At 35.8% G+C, this 19,138-nt stretch overlaps 3 protein-coding genes across 6 annotated transcripts; all 3 read right to left on the reverse strand.

The window, feature by feature from the left end:
• Positions 1-3,574: 3,574 nt before the first annotated feature.
• Positions 3,575-10,193, reverse strand: LOC108346358 (DEAD-box ATP-dependent RNA helicase 20). Of its 4 annotated transcripts, none has more exons than XM_017585444.2 (10): positions 9,909-10,193; positions 9,319-9,812; positions 9,035-9,214; positions 8,787-8,948; positions 8,537-8,691; positions 5,625-5,717; positions 5,358-5,443; positions 5,055-5,281; positions 4,058-4,291; positions 3,575-3,978 (listed from the first exon to the last, which is right to left on the reverse strand). In XM_017585444.2, the coding sequence occupies exons 1-10, from the start codon at positions 9,962-9,964 to the stop codon at positions 3,866-3,868; spliced, it is 1,800 nt and encodes a 599-aa protein (XP_017440933.1). In that variant the 5' UTR covers positions 9,965-10,193; the 3' UTR covers positions 3,575-3,865. The 4 variants fall into 4 exon arrangements, with proteins under 4 accessions (XP_017440933.1, XP_052726469.1, XP_017440925.1 ...); XM_052870509.1 differs by having other exon boundaries at positions 3,575-3,972; positions 9,319-9,824; XM_017585436.2 differs by having other exon boundaries at positions 9,319-9,824; positions 9,909-10,192.
• Positions 10,194-13,035: 2,842 nt separating this feature from the next.
• Positions 13,036-13,547, reverse strand: LOC108329326 (cell wall / vacuolar inhibitor of fructosidase 1). The gene has a single exon (XM_017563496.2). It carries the CDS (start codon positions 13,530-13,532, stop codon positions 13,056-13,058), a length of 477 nt encoding a protein of 158 aa, XP_017418985.2. The 5' UTR covers positions 13,533-13,547; the 3' UTR covers positions 13,036-13,055.
• A 1,142-nt stretch (positions 13,548-14,689) lies between these two features.
• On the reverse strand, positions 14,690-18,910 carry LOC128196312 (uncharacterized). Its single transcript, XM_052876768.1, has 5 exons — positions 18,311-18,910; positions 17,801-17,919; positions 17,553-17,671; positions 17,254-17,444; positions 14,690-14,886 (listed from the first exon to the last, which is right to left on the reverse strand). The coding sequence occupies exons 1-5, from the start codon at positions 18,807-18,809 to the stop codon at positions 14,690-14,692; spliced, it is 1,125 nt and encodes a 374-aa protein (XP_052732728.1). The 5' UTR covers positions 18,810-18,910.
• Between the last annotated feature and the right edge of the window lie 228 nt (positions 18,911-19,138).

The raw sequence follows: 19,138 nt of genomic DNA on the forward strand, positions 1-19,138 counted from the left end.
TCCTTTTCTTTCTCTTTAACTCTGGAGTTGATTCTCAAGTTTTTCATAAGTAGATTGTACGCGTAGAAGGCAGCTGATTATGGAACAATTTATCTGATTAGAAAATAGAATTTAAAAATTATATTGTTTTATTAAATATTTTAAACATAAAAAATATTGGGGCTATCGGGATTTAACACAAACGACATGTTCATCAAATTTATCTTTCCAAACCACATCTCTAAGGTTCAAACATTTTATAATTAACATAAAATAATATCATACTCATTGATCTATGTACTGTGTCAGAACCATTAAAATTCACTCAAGGACCGTCTTAGTGGATTACATGTGTCAAGAAAGGGATCCGACAAGCAGATGGTGGAAGACAGGTATGAGCAGATGAGTGGCCGTTCGGTTTTGACGTTGGAAGAAAAACTCTAAGTTTTCAAAATTTCACGCCACTTTCTGCATGCACCCTTCTTCCCCAGATTTCTGAAAATTTCATTCTCTCCTCCTTCTCTCTAAAAAGCTCTTACTTCTCTCTAAGGACTCTCATCGTTTCTTCCTCCGATCATCACTCATGCACCATTTCCACTTTTCCGGTGTCAAGGGCTTTCGATTGAACCGATCGGTTTGTGAAGCTAAGCTGGTAAGCTCTTCTCTTCACTCAACTGTGCGGTTTTTTGGACATGCAAACCAAGCCTTGGTTTCATGTGTCAATCACTCTTCTAAAAAATGAGTAGTGCTGATAGTGTTTTGATATTTACTTGGTTTAGTTTTGGAGAATTGTTGAGTGTTGATGGTAGAAGGATTTGTAGAGGTGAATCAGTAAGCCTACTTGTGAACGTTCGGTCATGTTAGAGGTAAGAGAAGCTTATATAATTTGATTTTTATTCTCGTTCATGAATGCTGGCATGCTTATTTGATGTTGAATGAAATATGAAGTATGACTGTTACTATGTTTTGGATGTATGAATGTATGAAGATAAATGTTGAGGAATGTATTAATAAGAGTATGAATTTTAAGTCTGTATTTCTATGTGAAAATTGATGTTCGTCACTGAATGGTCTTCGACCGTTCGATTTTCTCGTGGACTCGGTTGGAACCGGATTCCTTCACTTGGATGGAATTCCAGTTGAGAACCGAGCGTCTTCGTTTAGTAAAATTCGTATCTTCCGTTCGTTCTTGCACGATTAGTTAATTGATATCGTATATTTATCAAGCTCTTATTCTATAAATTTAAGTAGTGCTCGGTCTTACACCAAGCGCTCGTACTAAGTAAGTGCTAGGTCTTACACCAAGCGCTCTTTCTTCTTTTCGTAATCTATCTTAATGATAAGAGCGTTCGTCCAAACTCCATGGAATTCGCTCTCTACCGTACTCGGTCTTTGACTGACATTCGATTTTTCTTAATGTTAAACTCATAAATAAGCTAAGTATTTATAGCGTTCGGTTTCTTCATATGATTCTTTTAAGTACTATCCTTTGAATGTCTTGCAGTGTCTGTCTCCATTGGTTTCGGCCTAGAGTCTTAGTACTCGGCCTAGGCTTTACGGTGTTCAGTCTAAACGCTCATGAGTCAGTTCATTAAATTAACTCACTTTGTAAATAACGTTCGATTCTTTTAGTCTTGAGAAATATTATTGAAATCGGTCTCTTTCCAACCCCAATATTCACTCTCGCGGTTTTGATCCGTTTTGAAATTGGAAACCTCTCGGTCTCACTCCAAGAGTTCGGTCTTGTTCGGGGTGGAAGATTTACGTTCGGTATTTTGTATCCTAAGGGATCTTTGTTCAAATTGATTCGATTTGAGATTTTGAAAATGTAAGATGTGGGAATATGATGTAGAAGAAATGAGTATGGTTATGAACGAGTATTCCGGGGAGGAATATCTCATGAATGTATATTGGAATTGGTAAAGTATGAATGTGGGCATGCTAAGCTGGCGGTTCATCCTAATATTCCGTGATTACTCGTTCTCACGTAGAGAAGGGTTAGTCATGTGTGGGAATGACAGGAGGTCCTAGACCTTATGGTTAATGTGGACAGATAGGACTAACCTCGGGTGACAGCTGTTGAGGGTATCCCAGTTACTACATCACCTGGGTGTACGAACGTCGTAGCTACACAAAATTCATAGAGTCCGGACAGTCAGAGTCTAGTATTAGGCTTTGCATGTATAAGTGAATGAACTATCTCGTTTATTTGAATTGTGTGAAATCTATGTTACATACTTGAATTGAATTACATAAGTTTACCCTATTGTCATGCCTTGTCTGTTTTGTACATTTTGTTGTCTTTCTGTTGCAATGATCATCCATGTGGGTGTGAGCAGAAGGAGACAAGTTGCTGGAAGAAGAAAATTTAGTCGAAGTAGAAGTTAAGACCGAACAGTAGAACCGTTCGGTCAGTATTTTAGTTTAGTTGTACGAAGATCGTTCGATCATCTTTTTCCTTTTCTTTTGTAGGACCGTTCTGTATAGTTCTTTTGTAAACCGTTCGGTCAGGATTGCATCTTTGTACAATTTTAACTTTCTCATTATTTCTGTACGGTCGTTCGGTAGTAAGCGCACAACCTATTTCTTGTAAGACTGAGCTTAATATTATTAGATGTAATTATTCTATTATATGATTTTACACTGTATTTTTGGGATGTTACATATTGACTAACAGAAAAAGAAAAAAAAATTGTCCCTGGTCGATGTTCAATTACATTAGGAAATGAAAAAAAAAAGCCTTTATGATGTTTGGCTACTTTACATATTTTAATTTTTGTAGAAATGTGATTTAATTTTTAAACTTAAATGAAACGGTATTATAATTTAATATTCGTACAAACTAGTATTGTTCAACGTTTAATAAATATTTTGAGACTGGCAAACTTAATTACATGTTAACTTTATTAATTCAAAAATAGTAAATTTATTATCAAAATCAAATTTTATATATTTATTAAATGTTGACATTAAAATACTGGTTAGAAATACTTTTTTTATACAGATCAATTATGAATTATCATAAACTTATTTAACCTGTGAACTATCATAAACTTATTTAACCTAAAATAAGTTAGTCTTAACATAGTTGTAGTACCGTTCAACGAGGACTGGGCTTCGGGTCGGCATAGAGGTCCACAAGAAAAAAAATGTAAGATTGGCTGAATATTTTAATCTATTATGTATAACTGCAGTCTCTACAGACTAACATAAAAACAACAGGACAAATTAAGCCACATATTTTGTATTGTGTGAATTTGTTTCAAAATATGTCTACTAATATTTTGTAAATTTATCATTAATTAAGTTTGTTTTTAGAAAATCTTCCATGAGTTCACAGTTCTATTTAACTTTAATTACTTTAAATTTAATTTATGTTATTGTTTTGGTTATATATATCAAATATAAATTTTTTCACAAACTATTCAAAAATTAAAAATAATAAAATTATGAATATTTAATATTTAAAAAATAATAGAATTTATTATTTCATTAATTTAATTAAATAAAAATATATTTATTAAAATTTTGCACACTAATATTCTATATGTTGTAGTTGAAGAAAAAAATTACAAAAATAAATAATTCCTTGTGAGAAAGCCAAAGACAGCGGACCAAATATTATATTGAACGGACTAAAAAGTGGATATTGTTTCTTGCATCCTATCAAATTTCGGCCTCACCCCATCAAAAAGCTACCAGAAATTTAATGCCTTTATCAAGTCAAAGGAGGAAAATAGGTATATACATGTATCAATCATCGACGACATATTTTTTTCCAAACTTTTGCCCTAAATCCAACATTGTGTTGTTTCAAATGTAACAGTGGTCACATGCAAGCATGCTCAACATAATAAAACTCAATTTCCCAAAAGCAGCATCAAAACTATAGATACTGCCAAGGCCTCTTCGAACCTAGAGGAATGGCATTGGAACCTGATGTCAAACCTCGATTCCCATAGCCTCCACGTCCTCTTGCGCGAAAACTTCCCCCTGATCCTACAAAAACATAAGAACCACTTACAGTCTATCCTAATGAAAACCACAAACTTCAGCTTCAACAAGAAATTCTTATTACCATATTGACCAGAACCAGCTGACCGAACCATTGCAGACAATGCAGGACTCACATCCTGACCAGCATCTTGTAAAATCTTGATCAGATCCCTAGCAAACTTGGCATTGCCGTGTGTAAAAAATGTGTAAGCAGTTCCTTTGGCCCCTGCACGACCAGTTCGACCAATTCTGTGTACATAATCTTCCAGGCTTGATGGAAAGTCATAATTGATCACACATTTAATGTCCTTCACGTCTACAAGCAACACAGCAAATCATCATTAGAAATTAAGAGTAAGGTTTTAAAATGGATAAAATTGAAAAAACCCTTATCCCTGAGCTGTAAGATTCTAGAGATCAAATAGATCAAACTCAACACATTCATCACATCAATGTGCCCACCTTAACCTTCCAGGGATAAGGAGCTACTTCACCATCATGCCATCTACCACATCCAATTATTGACTAAGCATGCATGAGTCGACCGGGCTGCAAATACAATCAGCTCCATAATTGTGGATGGGGGATCAATCAATTTTACTATGTCCTTAAAAAACGTATGACAGGCATATGATCTTATATCTCTTCAGTCTACACTATCAAATTACTGATAACTAACCTTCAGTCAAGCATGTAAACCACCATGCATTAACCCATTCTATGAAATCTACAGGACCACACGCGATATGTTACCTCAAGTTATAGATCAATATCCGAGCCATATCAAAGGAACTCTGTGACCCAGGAATCCATATAACTTGACACCTAAAAAGTTAGTTGCCAAATTAACAGAAACATGCAGTCTACTGATTGCAACAAAACAATTTCATCTCAGGATGCAAGTTAGTAATCCCTTGGTCAAGTTACAGGCAGTTCCAACATACTGACAATATGGCCCGTACACACCCAAACCACAAATTATATCAAGGAGAACTGGACAGCAGCCGGCCAACTTTCCCTATGGTTAAAGTTTTAGACCTAGATAAAAAATCCTAAGCTTCTAAACACAATGATCCTACCAAGACCCCGTGCAGCAACATCAGTGGCAGTCATTATTGGACTTCTGCCACTCTTAAATTCAGCCAAGACCCAATCCCTTTCAGCCTGATTTTTATCACCATGGATGGATAGTGCTGGCCACCCATCCATTCTCATTTGTCTCGTAACTTGATCACATCCCTTTTTTGTCTCCATAAAAATTAGAATCCGGCTCCCGTCCATCACTTCTTTCAGCAGCCTGATTAATCTGCATTTTCAAGCTAAAGTGTTAATTTGGAAAGCATAAACCCTTGCCACCGTCTATTATCAGTGAGGACACAAACCTATGATATTTCTCCATGTCTGTTACAACTTCAACAACTTGATTTATAGATTGATTTGCCTTCAGGTTTGGTGACCCGATAATTACCTATAGGATCATGATAACCCACGGGAGAATGCACTCATCAATAATCAACCAAATGACATCTAATTAAGTCAATTCATAGCACAAAATTATTTTCTTTGAAGAAACAGCAAATACAAATTTAGGTATCCATAAATGATAGATGATAAAAAAAATAAGAGAGTGGAATAACTATTGCATCAACCTTGTACGGATTGTGCAGAAACTGCCTTGCCAGAGTTTCAACCTCCCTTGGCCATGTAGCACTCCATAATAATGTTTGCCTATCTGGTCGAATCTAATATTTCAAATCATAAATTAATTAAATGCGCCTATTATACATAATCAATATGAAAACCACACAGGTCATATAAGAATGTGATAACTATAAATGTAAGTCATACAAACTATTCATGAGAATGGTCAAGAGGCAAAATTAAAAATTACTTAATAATACAATCACTTAAAAAGATTGAGCGTATTTATCCATCTTGATCATTTAAATATGATTTAGTGGTTCTGATAGAATATAATGTTTATGATAGGAGGAAACAGATTAAGAAGTAGTTGTTAGTTAAGTTGTTAAGGTAAGTGAGGTTTCCTTTATGTAGTTGGTGAGTCCTGGTATGAAGGGGACTTTTGGATAATTTTGTAGATTGAGCTTGAGCTCTTTGTGAAGGGGAAAACCCTTGGAGGAGAGAAAGCTCCCCTATTTTTTGTGTTCTTTTCATGACATCAGGAAAGGAAAGAAAGAGGTAAAGAAGGGTATGGTTGTTGGGAAAGATAGTATGCAAGACATCAAGAAAGCAAAGAAACCCTCAGATGGAGTTGAAAATTCAATCAATTGGAAGAAAAGAGAAAAGGATATCAGTGAAGAGGACGTGGAGACCAAGACCGGGAATGTTGTTACCATCACTTCGGGGAGTGGAGTGTCAGAAGCTGCTGTTTTGAGTGTTGATTGTTTTGCAGGAATTAGAGGGCAAGACAGGAGAGAAGAGAATATATGTGAAGAGGAAGGCAAGAACAAAAACTGTAATAGAGACATTATTGTTGTTGCTGCTGAGAAAGTTACAGAAGCTGCTGTTATAAGGTTGGATAATGTGACAAATGTTGGTGGGGAAAATACATCAGGTGAAGACTGTGATGGGAATGTTGTGACTCTTGCTTCTCAGAGTGAAGTTGCAAAAGTTGCTGTTTTCAGGGGAGAGTGTGGTAGGTCATGGTGCGTATGTCAAAACAGGGAAGGAGGGTGAAGACAAAGGAAAGAAAGCACAATGTTGTGGCAACATGGTGACTATTACTTCTGGGAATAGAGTTGAAGATGCGGCTGTTTTGATTGGAAAAAAATTCATCCAAGAATTCAAGATATTGGTGTCACAAACAAATAAAACACCAGAAGATGAATTGCAGGGATATTTCTTTGCAGGGCTGCAATCTAACATTCAAAATCAGTGGTTAATATATGATTGTTATTGTGTGAATCCAAATTAAAATCATATGAATTAAAGTTTTCAACACAAAAACGTAAATTATTGTCATCATAAAAGTATTATTGCTTTATAGATTAGATACTTTATTGATAAGTATTGATAAAGTATCCTAGAGTATCAGACACGGATATGTGATCCAAATTGAAGTATTGGTGCATCATAGAGTCTCACCAATAGTTCTCACCTCATACAAGAGAGGGAGTATAATTTTGAACACATTCTCCCTATGCAAGTGAGTGGGTAATTGACCTCTATTCTTTCATGACTAATACTTAAAAAACAAAGTGCTACAAAAAGCTATGATTGTGGAGAAAAGTTTATTTAAAATATCCAGCATATCTATCATACCAAGACACCCTAGGATGTGTATTCTATATTCGAAGTCTCTTTTCTTGTTCCAGGCATGGCCACTAAATCTCACATGTTGAGCTGAATTTTATGTAGTTGTACAGAGTAAAAATAAAGTCAATTAAATCATCAGTGACTATCTTAATTAATCACCAAAGTCAAAAATATTTTTGTACTAGGTATGCTAATCTTGTGGTACCAATAAATGTTTAACCTTCCATTTGGATTTCAGAATAGGAATTTTATGATTGCTGAGTAGTTGAGGAAAGTGGAGGGTCTGCTTCTAATAAGGCAACAGGGCGGGCCAGGTTTAGCTCACTCTAACTTTATCCCCACAAAAACACGAGACAGGATCAGGTTAATGCTTACAAGTGACAGCTTTAAAGTTTTAATACTCATCGCCATTGTTGTGTTTTAGCAAGTTCAGGAGGTTTCATCAGGTTCAACTAAATAACCGTCATAACATTTTTTACAATTTTAGTTTACACATGCATTTTAAATAACTTATAGATTACGTTGTTAATTATACTTTAATTCAAACAATACAAAAAAAAAATGAATTTAGAAAATAAAAGTTAACAATTATATTTAACCAAATTTATTGCTTTAAGTTTGTCATTTAATCATTTCATAATTCAAATGATAAAACTATTATAATAAAATGTGTACAAATATAATATATATATATATATGTGTGTGTGTGTGTGTGTGATGTAAAATATACACATAAAAAGTACCAAACGGGAACGGGAACGAGAATTGATTCAGGGCAAGTAATAATTGATGCACTCCTTGCCGCGTCCCAATAGAAAAAATCAGGTAACAGTACCAGAACCGGGTCAAAACGAGTATTAACAGTCAAAGTCAGGGGGTTCGTGTTAGTACCCGCAAGTTGCCATCCTTGCCTGCTTCGGATTTCTGAATTGAATAATTTTAAAGACCGGCAGATGGAAGGCAAGGAAAATGTGTGGAACAATGGAATTCTTCAGACCCTTAACTACAACTTTTGAAATAATGTCGCTTTTAATTATCGTACTATTTAACTTAGTATCAGTTTCTCTCATGATTGAAATTTTTCTTCATTTCCCAGCTTTTCATTACTAATATTCAAAACGCACAGCCATGGCCCAAGACACATAATCCAGAACAAAGGGGACTTGAGCAGGAAGGGGGCTAGATCTCGTTGGCAAACTATAGGAAAAACAAAAGGAAATAGATTCACGGATTTTTATCCCCACTACTTAGTAATTACTAGTCACAGGTTAGTTGCGAATAATACCTGGTCTACAATTTTCCGTATCTGAGGTTCAAAACCCATGTCCAGCATTCGATCAGCTTCGTCCAAGACAAGGTAAGTCACTCTTTGAAGGTTTGTGTGCTGAGCTTCCAACATATCTATTAGACGACCAGGTGTCGCAATAACAATCTCAACGCCTACCAAGCACCAAAATATAGTCATCATGTTCATGTTATTCCAAAATTAAGATCGAAATACAGTAGGCTCACACAAGTAAAGGTGAACCAAGTACCTCTTCTAAGCTCGCGAATTTGGGGGCCCTTTGGTGCACCACCATAGATGCACGTACTTCTAATATTTGTTCGAGACCCAAATTTCAGAGCCTCTTCTTGAATTTGAATAGCCAGCTCTCTCGTTGGTGCTAATACTAAGACAATGGGACCGTCACCATGTGCTGAAAAAACAGAAAACGCATTTATCATAACATAATAAAATGGAAACTTAGCATATGACAGACTACGCAGGGAATCCAACACATACCCAATCGAGGTTGAGCATTGACGTGCACTAAAGCAGGAAGCAAATACGCCAAAGTTTTACCCGAGCCAGTCTCAGCTATGCCAATTAAATCTCTACCCTTCATTGCCATGGGCCAACCCTGAGCCTGAATTGGAGTGGGCTCAGCAAAACCCAGATTGGCAATGACCTCAAGGCAATAATCTGACCCAACAAACAACATCACACTCCGCTAGGCAAAATAAAATCAAGTAGTAACATAAACAAGCACAAAAAAGGCAAGGCAAGAGAATAAGCAAGTAAAATACCAGGAAAATTCGCCTCATGGAACATCCGTACAGGTTTCGGCACATCATGCCCATGCACGGTGATCTCTCTAGAAGCACGGTAATGCATAACTTCTTGCTCAGACATGGCTCTCAACGCAGGGCACTCAACGTAAAAATTCTTCTCAAAAGGGACCAAATTCTTAAAACTCTGCTTCGGAAGTGTAATATTGTTCAAATCGTCCCTAGAAGATCCACTATCGTGTCTACCTCCTCTCCTGGAGCCCCGAAAACCGTGAACCCCGCCTCCACCGCCGCCACCACCTCTTCCACCGCCACTACGACCTATGTCGTATTTTCTATCACTCACGTGACCATTGCCCACTCTACCACTACCTCGTCCTACGCTAAAACCCCCAGGAGGGGGTACAAATGGTGGAACCGGAGCAACGGGTGCGGATCCTAACCCATTGGACCTAAAGACGCCATAAGGAACCACGTCGCCACGACCGCCTAGAGACGGCGGCGGAATAGATCTAATGAAATCGCTACGACAAGAGAACAAGAAAAACATGAATTTTTATTACGTTAAACGATTGCAAACGAAAAAAATAAAGAATGGGAGAACGTACCTGCGACGAGCGTGAAAAGAAGCGGGATCAGAGTATCTATTGTCGTAGGGGTTCATCTCGCAAAACGCTAGGGTTCAGAAGAAAAAACCCAATCAAATGAATGTTTAGGAAATGATGGGAGAAAGAAAAACGAAAACAGAAAGAACGAGGGATTCCAAAACAGCAGCACTCAGGTTGCTGTTTGACAGTGGACGGAAAGGGACTCGCTTCTTTTACTTGTAGACACGTTCTTCTTTGCTCCTTTCCGTCACAGTTGCCCGTTCAAAATCTCATTGACACCCTTCAAACCTCTTGCCATTTATGCACCAATATTTTTTTAATCTTCTAAATACTCTTTTTTTTTCTTTTAATTAGACCCTTAAATTTTAAAATTTTAATTAATTTCTTTAGTTTCTAAAAATATCTAAATTAGCTTTTTTAGGACTGTATTTGACTTAATCTGATTCTACTTATTACATATTGATCACTTAGTGAGACAATAAATTTATTTATAGGAAATTGAAAAAATTTGAATTCAGTTCGACTCATCATGAGTTGGGTAGGTTAAACGGATTAATATGATAAACGGGTTAACTCATTGGCTCACTAAATTAAGTTTTTTTCGATTTTACAAAAATAACATTTTTTCTAATTTAAATTTAAATTAATTTCAATCATAAATGATTTTCAATTTCTGAGACAATTCAAAACAACAAAAATTCAATACAATCCATAATATAAAAAAAAATACAATACAATCCAAAATTTTAACCCTAAATAGAATTCAAAGCACAACAAACAAGTATCTAATATTCATCATCATTTACGTGTCACTTATCCATCTATAAGATTAGAGTTATTAATGGATAAATCTATAATATTTTGCTATCTTGAAACATCCTCTTATTTATCTCTATCTACAACACAATAAAAAAAAGTTAATTGATAATATTAAAACACAGAGTAATAAATAACTAAATTAATTTCATAGTACAATGAATAATGTTACCGGTTAGTTCAAAACCATGCAACCAATTTTGAGTTAACATGAGTGCCTCAACATTCTCTTGAATAATGGAGGAATGATATTTGGTTAGCACACGAGAACCAATACTAAAGACAGATTCACTACCAACTATAGTGATTGGAATGCTAAGAACACCACAAGTCGTCTTAAACAAGTTTGGAAGTCTACTCGCACTTAATTTTAGGGTAAGAATTGAACATGTTACATTACCATTATAGAGGCAACCTTGGAAAGCAAAAATACATGTATGGAATAAGTGATTCCATGCATATTATACTTGATTCTCATGCATGTTGGAATCGATTCCAACTTCTTTTCATAATCATGGAATCGGTTCCAATGTTAATGAGAATTGATTTCCTTCTTTTTCAAATCAGTTCTATTCCTTTTTTCAACTTCAACTAGAACCTTCATCCCTTATTATAATGGAACCTCACCATAGATCATCCATTTGTGAGTTGTTAATCATTAACCATGCACCACACACATTCATCACCCCAATCTAATAACTCACCTTAAAGACACTCACACAACTAACACACAACACTCACACAACATGCACGTGAAAAAAACATGTTCACATTGAGGGTATAATGATATTTGTCCATGTATCACCTTTAAATCACTTCACTTGAAGCGAGATTCAAAAATCTCACAATCTCACTAATTCCCTCTTTCTTTCACTTTCAAATTCGTGAATTGAACACAAGTCTCACCCGCAAATCATTCCCTCGCTATCGCTCACCCACAAATAGGGATGACAAATAAATCTGTCATAGTGGGTTTTATCCAAACTTATCCCCGTTTTGACAGAAAATCTCCACATTGATTGGATATAGGTATTGAAATGGGTAAATACACAATGTTTTCAATTGGATACGAGATGAGGATAAGTATGTGCATATTTGTTTCATCATTATCCCCATACTCGCCTATCCTCGTCCTCGTTTAAATGAATACTATAATTTATTAGTTAACTTAATATATATATATATATATATATATATATATATATATATATATATATATATATATATATATATATATATATATATATATATATATATATATATATATATATATATAATTTCTTTGATTATACACTAACTCAATTGTTTGACATAATTTTTAAGGTTTAATCACATATTTAAGGTATTTTTCTTTATTCTAATCACAATCTTATTATACATTTTTTTTTGTGATATGTTCAAATAGGTATTTTCAATTTCATTTTATCAAATAATTTTTAGATTATAAATTTGATTATTTTTACTCTTTTATAATATTTCTATTTATTGTTATTTTTTTTCATGAGAATGTTTTACTTTCAATTTCAAGTATTCAATTGCATAAACCCTAATCTTAAAGAAAATTTTCCTCTCATCACATTCTTAATTACACACTTTTTTCATTTGTGTTATGATTAAATGAATATTCTCAATTTCATTCAATTAAATTTGGGTCACACATTTGATTATCTTTGCATCTTTATAATTTTTTATTTATTGTTTATTTTTATTTTATGAGAATGTTTGACTCTCTAATTTAAGTATTCAATTACATAAACTCTTAATTTAATTCAAGTTTAAAATATGAAGAATCTATCACTACAAAAAAGAAGGGCATTACCGAAGGCCAGAAGCCCTCGGAAACAGTCCAAAACCGTCGGTAAAAGGTAATTACCGAAGGCTTATCGACGGTCCATGAGCCCTCGGTAAATCCCTTATCGCTAACAATTACCGAAGGCTTCTGCCCTTCGGTAATTACCGAGGGCCAAAAGCCTTCGATAATTACTCGATAATTACCGAGGGCCAAAAGCCTTCGGTAATTACCGAGGACCAAATTTTAGCTCCACTCCCCTAAAGACTCTCGGACAGCAACTGCACACTTATTAAGCACAAAACTGCATAGAAACAGAAATACCAGGAACAGGGGCAAGCATTAAAAAATGTACACTACCATATTCTTCCAGAACATGATGTCTAAATATACAAAAAGAAAGCAAAATGAAATTAACTTATTATAAGAGCTTTAAAATAGATACCAGCTTTTTTTTTTTACATAACAAGCAAAACCAGGTTCCAAGACATATGTAACAATCAGTGAATACAACTAAGTACTGGTTCGAGGAAGTTGAAAATCTAGAGCAGCAATCTAACAATAGCAGCAGTAATAGCAGTAACATCGTGCATAGCATTGTTCTGTTTGGTGAGTGGAGAATTCCTAGAGAAATCACTCTCACAAAAGGTAGCCTCATTAGCAGCATCATTGGCTCCATCTTCAGCAAACTTGGGGTCTCCTTTCTGCAGAGCCTCGGTGGCTTGTGGAACATCAGCTATCAACACTGCTTTGTATTTACTGGCACAAGAACTCAAGGCTCTTCTCTGCTTAGGTCCTGCTCCCTTCCCCTGCAAGTCATGGATTATTTTCAAGGCATCGTTTGCTTTGGCTTTCATCACTTTGACCATGATAAGAGCCAGCCCCGAGACATCAGTTGTGGAGCTTCCAGGGCTTACCTTCAGTGTTTGAAGGCAGAGATTGTAGTTGGGTGTTCTCTTGCAAGTGCTCTCTATCAGATTTTCATTGTTTGGAAACCACATACACACCACACGGCCCATTCACATCCAAAGAGAAATTGATTGAAGAAAGTGGGAGCCACCACTAAGAGAAGAGGCTACGTTGGAGGAATTGAAGCTCACGGTTTTAGAGCTTTCATGTTGAAGAATGAAGAATGAAGTGTGAATTTTATAATGAGGAACCACTTTGCTCAAGGTCATGGAAAGAATAATGCAAGCAAAATTCTTTTGTTTTCATTTTGGTTTCTAAGAGAAACAAGAGGAGTAGCTCACGGCCATGTGGGAAAAGAAGTGCACCTTGCATTGGTTTTGTTTATTTTGTCATTTTATAAAGGAGACAACAATGGGCCACCACTCACTTTTATTCCCAAGGCTTTAATTTGTTATTTAGTGATGACTTGGAAGCATATCACGTAGGAACTCCAAAATAGCAAAGTCTGAATTTTGTTGAAATGGTCCCCTCATAGCTTTTGGTACGTATCAATTCATTGAAAAGCTACAATTGCTAGTTTTTGCTTTTATCAAATTTACAAGAGATACATGCTGGAAGAAAAACTGTCGACCAACTCAATTTGATAAGTATCTACCACATGGTTTGAAATAATGGAGGGGGCCACACTTGTTGAAGCTTATGGCCGTGAGAGAAGCTACAAAATGAAGTGGCTGAAATCTATTAAATTAGTATTGTTAAGGAGGTGGAGGTCACGGTTCTTATCAGCAAGTCCAGAGAAAAGAAAAGAAGCAAAAGCACATGGCCTCCCTTCTTCTTATTTTGTAATTAAAAGAAAATTATACAAGCTAAAGACAAAGCCACCACCTCACGGTTTATAGCTCCTGGAAGAGCTTGGAGGAGCAGTCCAGCAGAGTTTTGGAAGTGCATTTGGAGCAGCTACACACATACACTCCACGGCCTAGGGTCCATGAAGAAGCATTTTGGAAAAGCATTCAGAAAGATGGAATAAAGGTGGGAACCACCAAATTCTCTTGGTGGAACATGAATCTTGAAGCCATCAAAATGAAGAGCTGCACATAATTTAATTAAAGTGGCATCCAACTCATACTCCACGGCCTGCATTCAACACTTGCAACTCATTTCAATTAACAAGTGAAGATATTTAGCTACAACAAGAGCTCATGAGGCACACCACGTTGAAGGGAGTGAAGCTGCACAGTGTGAGGAAAAGACATGGTAAAAGCACTCACGGTGCAGCAAAAGAAGCCACAACAACATGAAGAAGAAGCACACAACAGCTTGAGTCAGACGCCAAAAGAGTAGGCCGTGAGGTGAAAGGATAGCAGTAGGAGCTGAAGTGGTACAACACAGAAAGCATCCATCCAGCAAACACAGCTACAAACGGACAAGCAAGAGTTTCTGCTTTCAAAGAAGCAAGAGTTTCTGCTTTCAAGCAAGTAGCAAAAGCAGAAGATTTTGAATATCTGGAAGATGCATGGAGGCCCCAAATGAAGGAATTAGATGAGATGGGAAATCAGTTTCTGTACTGTTTAAGTTCAGAGAAAGGGAAACAAAGGTTGGAACATCAAAGGCATGGAAATGAATGTTAGAAATGGAATTGCGGTGACGAAATGAAACAGATTTATGGATGGAAACAAGATAAATTGGATGCAAGCAAGCCCCTACTCCATTGATCTCAAGCGTAAGCTATAGGAAGCTATTGAAAAAAAACTTACCTCGAAAGAAAAATGGACGAAGATGCCAGCCTCTGCAGACCCCGACCACGAACTTAACAAGCCCACATCACCCCAACGCTGCCGTCAAGCCAACCTCGATGACCCACCACCACTACCGCAAAACGCCAACTACCACGACCCACCACCCTGCTGGAAAGACCATGCCACCAACGACCTAAGCTCCGCGAAAGAACGCCTTACGGTGACCAAAAACAGACTAGGGCTTTGGTATCGTTGGAGGAATTTCTTAAATTTGGGCATAGGAGAGAGGAATTACTGACAATTTGGGTAGAGGAGAGGAAGCTTACGACTTTCGTATCGTTGGAGGAGCACAAGGAAAGGGTTGGAGGGAAGGGTTTTGGGCGACGAAGAATAGGGTTGGAGGGAAGGGTTTTGGACGAAGCGGCCGGTGGGAAAATGAATTGCAGAGAGGAAACAACTTAAAATTCTTAGAAGACATTACCGAAGGCCTCTAAGCCGTCGGTAATTGACTTCACCACTGCATTACCGAGGGCTTCTGAGCCGTGGGTAAAAGGCCGTCGGAAAAACGAGCATTTCCTGTAGTGTATGTTTAAATTCAAATGATTAATAATTTAATTTTGTTATTTATGTGATTTCATTTAAGTGACATATTATAAATTTTCAGTAATATAAAAAAGAGATCATTAAAGATTTATACAACTATAATATTTTTCTTAATATTTGACTTCCTAGAGAAAATAATATTTTTTTTAAAATTAAATATTTTGATAGTATTATGATTTATTTAGTGTGATTTTTATTTTTATTTTTTATAAAAAGGATTTAGTTGATATTTAGAATAGTAAAAAAATAGATATACAAGTATACCTATTACTTGATCAGAATGAAGATGAAACAAAAATTATGTACACGCTGAATTTGGAAAAGAAAATGTGAATAAATTTTTATTTTAAAAAACAATAGAATAGGATAATGAAACTTACTCCTCTCTCTTCCTTTCTACAGTCTCAAGCGAACACACCCTAGGAGGTGGAAAAAGGTGAAAAGAAAAAAAAAATGATAAGAAAACCAAAGGAGAGAAATGGAGAAATGATGTGGAAGGTGGTGGACAAAATAAGGAAAAAAAGAAAAAAAAGTTGTGGAAAGTGGATGGTATAAAAGAGAAAAACATGTGAAAGGTGATAAACGTGGAGAAAGGTGCAGCAAGAAGGAAAAAAGACTTAAAAGAAGAAGAGACTGATCACTTCCACTAATTTTATGAAAAAACACCACTTAAATCCTTTTAAATAAAAAAGTGGAATTAAAATAAATTAAAAAATCACATTGAATAAATAAAAATACTAATTAAATCTAGAACATATTACTCACTTTTTACACAGGAGCCAAAAGATAGAACTCATGCTGCTGATAGACATAATATTTTTTAGTAAATAAAAAAAATTATTACTAGTACACATTATGGAACTCATATAAATGACTTCATATTGTAATTTAAATTAATTGAAATCAAAAAGCTGTTTATACAGTTTACATAATAATAGAACATAAACTGTGTCACTCATATTCAAGACAGAAATTCCCTCATATCCGCAGACAAATTCACAGAAGTTATCTTCCCAAAAATTAATAATATGATGGACATGAGTTTTCTATGTAGATCACACAATTACTTTTGAACTATGGTTGGTGGTCCGATTTAGTTCCTCATGATTGAAAGTTGTAATTTTCATTACTCAACACGCTGGAAAATTAAGACTACTTAAGTAGTTGACCCAGTGCTTGTTTTTGCTGGTGTGAGAAATGTACTATATACCATCATCTTCCTTCATGCACCCTGTATGCAAGGGATTGTAGATAGAGTGTGAGACTATAAAAGGAAAACATACATGCAACAAAATAAAAATGAAATAAAATATATGGCAGAAAAGCATAGGTAATTAAATTAGTTATAGAAACATATATCATAATATCATGCATTGGTGAAATCTACATCTTCCCCTTATAACAGATGTACCTGTTTAGCTTCCCAGTCTAATTTATTGTACATATAGAGTTGAGAGAGAAAATCAATAGTTGAATGAACTGGACTTGCCTGAAAAGCACATGCATTGTAAGAAGTTGCTTTTGTAGTGATTTTTACTCTGTGATGCTTGGCCATAGGATACCAAGCCATCCATGTAAGGGTCTGACACAAACACCTCGCCATTATAAACCAAGGTAACTTCACAGGTATTCGGTGCATGTTTCTTTACGAACTCTCCGATGCTCAATTTGTTGTTGCGCCTAATCAAAAGAACAAGTTAGAGAAAGAAGATACACAATCCTTAATCTTTAACATGTGCTTGTCGATGTCATCCATTTGTGAATGAAATCCAAGCAGCGATAACATACCGTGTGTAAGGTAGCTTTTTGATTCCAATGACAAGGTTGGTTAGGTTAAGTATAGAGATGAGATCCAGAATTGCTTTTCCTGTGTCATTGCTCTCCAGAAGCAAAGTTTCTGCTATTACCTGGGAGAGAAAAGAACACGGAGACAAATAGAAATTGGTAACAAAATTAGAATTAGATTAATTTAGTATGTTTTTGTGGTCTAAATAAATTCTAGAGACATCATAGTCGTAAAGTAATCAAGTCAGTACATTGGCTTCATTACTCATCTTAATGTACTTCTGCAAAAGATCCTTCCTCTTGTTGTTCACTTCATTCACGTATAGTCTCACTTGCTGTGGGGTCAGTTGACTTCTTTCAAACCTTCCAACTATCAGATAAGTTATTACCACCAAGTAGATATAATTCAAGGTTTGAAATTCAGAGTTTGAGATGTATTCTTGATAGACAATGCACAACTTTGAAACATTCATGCTACAGTCCATACTACAAATGAAAAGAATTGACTAGTATCATACAAGCCAACATAATTAAAATTCTTAGTTATAGTAATCTAGCAATGGCATATATTGGTATTGTGTCGGTAAGGAGAGAGCAGAATACTAAAGAATGACGCGTAATAACAGGTGTTACTAGAACATATATTCCAAAGGAAAGGTTCCCTGCAAAATCGGTTGTGACAAAGTACTAATCTACTGAACTCAAATGGAAAAGTGTTCTTATATAAATGAGAATGAAAAATGGAAAAGGTTAATGGTTACCTGGAGTAGGAATCGATGTGATTGGAGAAGAGACGTGGATAAGAAAAATCCGGGAACCGGGAGAGACAGCATGATCAAGAGCCCATTTCACTGCATCCAAGTCATCTTTGCCAACAGCCACATAGAGATCATCAACCCTTCTATCTTTGTTTTTTGTTATGCTGTTGCCGTCCTCGACTATTTCCACAATTTCTGTTGACAACGTTTGTATAGAATAGCGGCCGTAGTCACCGTTTTCTTGGTCTGCCACCTCATCATTAGCCCCGTTTCTGCTACTAATTAAACTTTTAATTTCTTCAAATGCTCCAGAAATTTCAGGAGTCATTATTTCTTGGGAGTTATAGACGAAGGAATCTCTACCAGAAGTAAAATGGAAGCCATTAACTCCATTTTTGTCACTTCTCTTGGGATCTCCAAATGTTTGCGCAGTTTCTAGCAACCATATTCTTTTAGAATAGTAATCCTTTGCTTCTTTTGGGGATTGATTCACATCTTCCATATCTCTGCCTCTTTGTCTCCACTTTCTCACATTACAAATGAGGATAGGAAATGAAAGGAATTATTGGTTGATTCTAAATTGGCATTTCATGAAGGCTTCGTTGCTATCAAAGCCTCAAACTAGGTGAAAAAGGAGTTTCTCTTCTGTCACTTAAAGTATATATTTTTGGATGAAAACTCTTTTGTCAATATCAGCAGTTCATTGGACGTGCCATACTATGCTGACCCCTTTTTCATTTTTTAGTGTGTTTTGGCTATTTAGTTGTAACAATGTAGGCTTCTTGCTATAATCGCTTTAACTTTAATAGCCCTTGAGGATTAGTTAGAACC

Source organism: Vigna angularis, chromosome 1 (genome assembly GCF_016808095.1).
Source record: "Vigna angularis cultivar LongXiaoDou No.4 chromosome 1, ASM1680809v1, whole genome shotgun sequence".
NCBI classification, from domain to species: domain Eukaryota; kingdom Viridiplantae; phylum Streptophyta; class Magnoliopsida; order Fabales; family Fabaceae; genus Vigna; species Vigna angularis.

What these genes read in the sequence shown, in the direction of transcription:
- LOC128196312 (XM_052876768.1), bottom strand. Translation starts at nt 18,809, where the DNA reads ATGGAAGATGTGAATCAATCCCCAAAAGAAGCAAAGGATTACTATTCT. An exon ending in AGATGAGTAATGAAGCCAAT is followed by an intron (nt 17,672 to 17,800) that starts GTACTGACTTGA and finishes TTTCTCTCCCAG; the next exon opens with GTAATAGCAGAAACTTTGCT. An exon ending in AAAAAGCTACCTTACACACG is followed by an intron (nt 17,445 to 17,552) that starts GTATGTTATCGC and finishes TCTTTTGATTAG; the next exon opens with GCGCAACAACAAATTGAGCA.
- LOC108329326 (XM_017563496.2), bottom strand. Translation starts at nt 13,532, where the DNA reads ATGGGCCGTGTGGTGTGTATGTGGTTTCCAAACAATGAAAATCTGATA.
- LOC108346358 (XM_017585436.2), bottom strand. Translation starts at nt 9,964, where the DNA reads ATGAACCCCTACGACAATAGATACTCTGATCCCGCTTCTTTTCACGCT. An exon ending in AATTCGCGAGCTTAGAAGAG is followed by an intron (nt 8,692 to 8,786) that starts GTACTTGGTTCA and finishes GGTGCTTGGTAG; the next exon opens with GCGTTGAGATTGTTATTGCG. An exon ending in AGCTGGTTCTGGTCAATATG is followed by an intron (nt 3,979 to 4,057) that starts GTAATAAGAATT and finishes ATGTTTTTGTAG; the next exon opens with GATCAGGGGGAAGTTTTCGC.